A 6,650-nucleotide genomic window follows, 5' to 3' on the forward strand; every position below is an offset into this window, starting at 1 on the left:
ATTTTCGGATAATTAACATTACACCGTCTTGTTTGTTTTGATTCACACGTGTGAAGGTGTTTTATGGGTCATGCACACGTGTTAGCACACTACATGCATAAACAGTAGTATAGCACCATGTGTCAACCCACAGAAAACTCTCTTATCCCATCAAACCCTATAAATCACTCCACTGCTGATGACACCGGAATTCAAGATTCTCATTTTAATACTCTACTCATGGCAACTTCAACAGCGTCGACGTCGCCGCCGTCATCTACGATCCCATGGCAAGCTCTTGATCTGGTTGCAAACTATCTGGACCCCGAAAACCTAGCCATCGCCTCCTGTGTTTCTAAATCATGGTGCTCCGCCATGTCCTCCGACCACCTTTGGGAAGACCCATGCACCACCCAGTTCCCTTCTCTCTCCCACCTCCGTTTCACCGTCGCTCCATCTCTCTCCTTCCATCGTCTCTTTTCCCTTGGTCTCACCTCTGCCAAACGCCGCCACAAGCCACCGTCAAAGCCCCGAATCTCCCTACAAAACCTCCTTTTCATCATAACAGTAAACAACTCAAAGTCACCGCCGGTCACCTTAATTAAACCCGGCACCGCACTGCCGCTGGACCCAAAAGCCTTATTCCGTTTCGATTTTGATGTTCGTGATCACGAAAAGTGGCTGCAGTTTGAGGTGTTGGAGGATACGAAGGTGACATGGAATGTGGTATTGAGAGGGTTTGAAGGCGTTTTCACGATGATGGATTGTAAATGTAAAGGGAGCTTTGTGTCCGGTACGGATGGGTGGTTCTCGACGGAGCTGCCAGCACCAGGGTGTTGCTGTGCATCAAGCTGCGGTGGTACGAGTGGGATGGTAGCGGATATGAGGTTGGTTACGAGGGAAGAAGGTCGAAAGAAGGTTGTGGAGAAGGTGTGTGTGGGGGTGTTGAGTATCGTAAGCTGGAGATATGTTGGAGTTGATGATGGACTTAGGTATTTGCAGCATTTTCTTGAACCTTGTGACGTGTGATACTCCTTTTTCATGTGGTTACACGTTCCACTCTTGTCGAAGTGACTTGTAAAAATTCGATTTTTATAAAATGTGTTGCGACTACATAAATATATCCCTCATTTATTTTTCTCCATTATATATTATAGTATATATATGGAGAGTAAAAACAAACCTGAAGTTAACTAGCTAGTTTGTTTTCTGAATATCAACAACAACTTGCACCTCAGAAGACGATGAATTTGCTCGAGTGACATTTGAGATGTCAATAATGAGGTGCAGTCCCTGATCAAGTATTGAATGCTTGTATGGTAAATGTTGGTATTTGGTAAAAAGTTAAAACTGAGTCGGCAAGTTTGTATGTTTGTTTTGTGCATTTATGTGAATTTTTAGGCGAGGTGAGCTCTCATAGTTCATTCATTGATGCGTTTGAATAGATCATGGTTGTAGGTTGCAGTGTAAAACTAATGATTAAATACAGTTATTCTTCATTTCAACAATTATGGAAGAACAATGGAAGAACCACAAAGGAAGAGAGAAGGTAAGGTTGAAAAGAGGAGGTAAGGTTGCGATTTTGAACCTAGAATCCTAAAGATTCAATGACGATAAGATAACGGTTGGCCTCTCATAAGCTGCCGTGTGGCAATTCAAATGTTCATCGAGTTCATTATTATCTGATAGTTCATCAGAAAACCTTGAGTATCCTCTTTGTAAAGACTTCGAGAAGATTTAAGTGCAAATTAATTGCACCATAAATCAAGCCATTTTACGAACCTCGCTTCTCTCGTACTTGACTGGTTATCTCGGTGCTCACTATAAATCATTTTCATTTTCATGACCCACTAGAAGGTAAATCACTAATTTGAGGAGTCTCTAGATTAGATAAAACTGCAAAAATAGTAAATCATTAATTTGAGGAGGCGTCACCTCTAGATTAGACAAAACTGCAAAAATGCAAAAATGGTGTGGTTTGTTATTTTATGTGGTTACGGTCCAAACGTTTGAAAAGTTGTGGTCTTTTTCAACAAGTTTTGTTGTGGTTTTGATCCCTCATCCGATAGTTGGTCGTTAACTTTCTTAAAAGGATAATTTTACCCCAGGATTATTTTCGATCATTTTCGCAGTTTTGTATTTTACCATACTATAAGACTATTTTTGCATACATTCTTTTTTATTTTATTGAAATATTATATATTAATAGATATTATTTTTAATATATAATATTATATGTTATTAAATATTCTTTTATTGGATTATTAATTTATTTTAGTTGATTTTTTTTTTGAAGTAATTCTTTGTTATTGAATTATTATATATCAACGCATATAGTTTTTAATAAATAATATTTATATCATAATAAATGTTATATTATTGGATTATTAATTTTTTTTCGTTAATTTTTGTAATTTTTTTTTAATTATTTTTTACTGGATTATTACTTTAATTTATTATTTTATTCATATACTAAATATTTTTTTTTCGATTATTAATTTATTTTAGTTAATTCTATTTTAAATTTTTTTTGTCGAAGTAATTCTTTTTTATTGAATTATTATAAATCTATACATATAGTTTTTAATATATAATATTTATATCATAATAAATGTTAGTTGAGCTATTATTCGATCAGTGTCCACATTAAGTTGTATACTTGAATCAAAATGAGTGTTGTTTTCCTTAATATTCAAATGTTTCAACATTGTCGTAATGGTACCTGCTTCTCTGATATCTTTCATTTTAAAGTTCGATTATAAATATTTCTATGTCCCAAGAATATCTTTTAGGTGACTGTCGATGATCAATATATCATCAACATAAAGATAGATAGTGATAGTGTATCCAATTGTGTAGTTGGTATAGATACATCGGTCATCACTATTTGTAGCACCCAGTTCTAGCTAAGCATCACTTTTGATTTTATTAATTAAGTTTTTAAGAATTAAAACATCGGTCACTACGTGATCATATGTATGTCATGATGTAAGGGTGCCCGGGGAGGGACATGCATTTCATTGGTTGTCACGACGTGACAACATGTTGGTCACAACGTGACAACTCTTGTGTAAAGTCCTAAAATTTAAGACTAAATATTTTATTTTTAGATTAAATAATTATAAAACCATTAGTCTGAAAACACCTATAATATCAACTCATATCAAAACCCATGTATCAATAGTCAAAACATGTCATGATAAAACAACATCAAAGTATAAATCCCAAAGATCTCATGTGCGGAAAATGTAGTGTGATGCGTTGCGATCATGTCGGCTACTTTCCCTTCAAAGAGAAAGTACCTGAAACTAAAACTAAAAATCATAGGAATAAAGCTTAGTGAGTTCCCTCATCATACCACATACCTTACAATAACATACTGCCTAGCTATCCGGGTGCTGGCATACCCCTTCGGTCTTTTTCAAATGATAACTGCCAAGCATATCAGGGTGATGACCTACCCCTTCGGTCTCTTTCAACTGGTAACTGTCTAGCATATCTGGGTGATGGCCTACCCATTCGATCTCTTTCAACTGGTAACGGGGAATATTTCAGTCCCTACCAGTACCACATATTATCCTAGTACATAAACACATACTGCCAAGCATATCTGTGTGCTGGCCTACCCCTTTAGTCCTTACGACCGGTTACGGGGTCTATCCTACCCCTCTTACCACTATCACACAATATCATAGCATATTAGCACATAACATATAGTGACATACCAGACAATTATCACAAAGATAATCATCTTAACTATAATCAACTACTAGTAGGCCTACATTGGTGCCTTCGACCCCCTTCAACTGGAAGGTAACTCACCTTAGATGTTGTAAAGTAATTGGAAATCCTCGGCTCCGACAATCCACCCAACTCAAACTCCTATACATAAAAGATTTCCTTAATCACCCTTTCGTACTCATGATCCCTTAAGGGTTAAATTTGGTCAAAGTAAAAGTCAATGTCAACACCCTGGTCAAAGTCAACATTATGGTCAAATTCAATGTTCTGGGAGTCAACTTTCCGAGTTCCATAATTCATAAAACCCTGAAATCGCGATCTAAGTCATCGAGTTCCTCCTATCCACAAAATCGGGACTTTCCCACCCAGCTCGTTAAGTCCGACCTTGAACTCACCGAGCCCTTCTTTCTACAGAATCCGGGCATTTCAACTTAACTCGTCAAGTTCCTCTATGAACTCATCGAGTTCTTCAGTCTGATAAGTTTTCTTAATGTGTTAAGCCATTATTCTTCGAGTATGAGTCCCATATTCCACATCTGAGTCGAAAACACATCTAGGAGGTAAAGTTGTTGAATTTACCCATTCAGACCCATCCTTGAAGAAATGAGCCCTAACCCTAGCTCAAAATGGCTTAGTTCCAACTTCAAAAACTATCAAAACTTCAAGATAAGCCATAGGATCATAGATCTGGACTCTAGGGACAGTTTGGTGTGTGTGAAAGTTAGAAACTTTTATGCAAGAAGGATGTTCAAAAGAATATACTTTGAATTTGAGACTTCGCTTCCTTGGAATTGTTTTGTTATCAATCTCCAATGGAATGCTTTGTAATATCGTTGGCAAAGTCTCTGTGACTTTGGTACTTCGACATTACAAAAGATACAATGCATGATAGTTTAGAATCTAGCACATTCTTATAGTGGCAAGAATTAGGTATTCTTACACTTACGATAAGGATTTGGAATTGTGAAATGAGTATCATTAAAAATGTATACAATTGATCTGTTTCACAAAGTAAGGACCATAAGTAAACATAGTGTGCATGCTTGGAGCATGGGATGACTATTGTTTTAATTCAAATATTAGGTTGATCAGTCGAAACATTATACAATGAATAATGTGTAATCGATATGGTGATTAAATAAAATGTGTTTTATTTATATTCAAAGTTTTGAGACCATATTGGATTCGATTATTCTTTTGTTTCGCTTTGCATGTTTTGAATTCCCGAATAATAAGATTATTCAAACTATCCACAGTCGATCATACTTTGGAAGTATGTATTGAAGCTAGACTGTCATTAATGGGTCTGTAGATGTCTAAAGGTGTTTAGACATAGCACAAGTTTGCTGTAGTATTCATGAGTAGTCCCTGTAATAAGATTTGGGTATTGGACTAAACTCACGCTCATTTGAATCACTTTATGGATTTTATCATGAGTGATCATGAGACAATAATATCTTATATTCTTGAAATGGAGAGATATGAGTTGCAGTTTACAAGTCGGTTGCACATTGATGATTGTAAACGCACCAGTAACTTGGTGTTATAAAACATATTCTTGTATGTGATTTGATGAGTACATAGAGCAAGCATATGAGTCGAAGTTTATCCGTTCTTTTTACCCTAAGAGGGATAAAAGTGATATTTATGGGCCACTCGATGATTTAGTGATGACAACCCTAAGCACTTGGCTAAGCCTATACTGATTTAATTTGTTCAATTAGTCAGTTGTCATAAATCGGAAATCAGAAAACAATACATGAATAGAGAGAATGATTATAATCCATGTCTCAGTTCATACGATATCTATAATGGAGGAATATATGATCCCTTATCTAATGGACGTGTCAGAGTTCGACAGCGCCTTTTAAAAGCTACGATTGCTAGTCGGTGTTTAAAGTCGTACTTGTAGTTATAGTTATTAGACTTATCCAAGTGGGAGACTATTGGATTAGATGTCTAAGCTCATAATTATAATTGGTATGTGCTTGACCTGAGAGTAGCATGGTCCATCTCGATTTGCATATCACCAGGACAATTTGATAGGACAGATGTTTGAGTAAGAGGTTATTTATGATATATTAATATATTATAAGTATAATATATTAATTGAGGAATCATATTATTTAATTAATATTGATCAATAATTGATTTGTAATTAATTTAGTGATCAAAAGAGACTAGTTAAATTAACGGGGACTGATTATGTAAATCAGTGATACGTATGGTATAGGCTAATTATCCATGATGGACTAAGTTTATGTGAGAGTCCATGAAGAGTTAGTCCATGTGTGTTATGGATCATGAGCCTAAGTGTATGGCTTAGGGTTTATAAATGACCCTTGGAATTCTACATTATATATATATATATATATATATATATATATATATATATATATATATATATATATATATATATATATATATAGCCCCTAAGACAAAAATCAGACACTAGTGATTCTAAGAAGATCTAGATGATTTTTGTGTCTCCAACCCTCTCTCTCAAGTTCCTCCATTTGTTCATGGTGTGTTGTGAACCGTTTGAGGCATCACACTTGAGGTCTTAAGCTCTTAAAGGTCAAATACATCAAGCTACAACAATAGGTAATCTTTTAACTTACTTTTATGATTCATATGTCAAATTGTATGCTAGTTGTATGCTTCATGCTTTTGAAATTTTTATTGCATGTATAAGTAGAGAAAACTTAGATCTAAAACATTTTGGGTTGTATGTGCACCATAGGACTATTATAGTACATAAAACCCAATAGTAACGGGGACTACTTCACCCCCTTACCACTACCACATATCATCCTAGTACATAAACACATATTGCCTAGCATATATGGGTGCTGACCTACCCCTTCGGTCCTTACGACCGGTAATAGGGTCTATCCTACCCCTCCTACCACTATCACATAATATCATAG

General features: G+C 35.6%; 1 protein-coding gene across 1 annotated transcript; it reads left to right on the forward strand.

The window, feature by feature from the left end:
• Nucleotides 1–219: 219 nt before the first annotated feature.
• On the forward strand, nt 220–1,079 carry LOC144998338 (putative F-box protein At5g04010). Its single transcript, XM_078958125.1, has one exon. It carries the CDS (start codon nt 220–222, stop codon nt 1,006–1,008), a length of 789 nt encoding a protein of 262 aa, XP_078814251.1. The 3' UTR covers nt 1,009–1,079.
• The last annotated feature ends 5,571 nt before the right edge of the window (nt 1,080–6,650 follow it).

The sequence above is a fragment of the Lactuca saligna genome, chromosome 5 (genome assembly GCF_052625555.1).
Source record: "Lactuca saligna cultivar CGN05327 chromosome 5, ASM5262555v1, whole genome shotgun sequence".
Taxonomy (NCBI): Eukaryota; Viridiplantae; Streptophyta; class Magnoliopsida; order Asterales; family Asteraceae; genus Lactuca; species Lactuca saligna.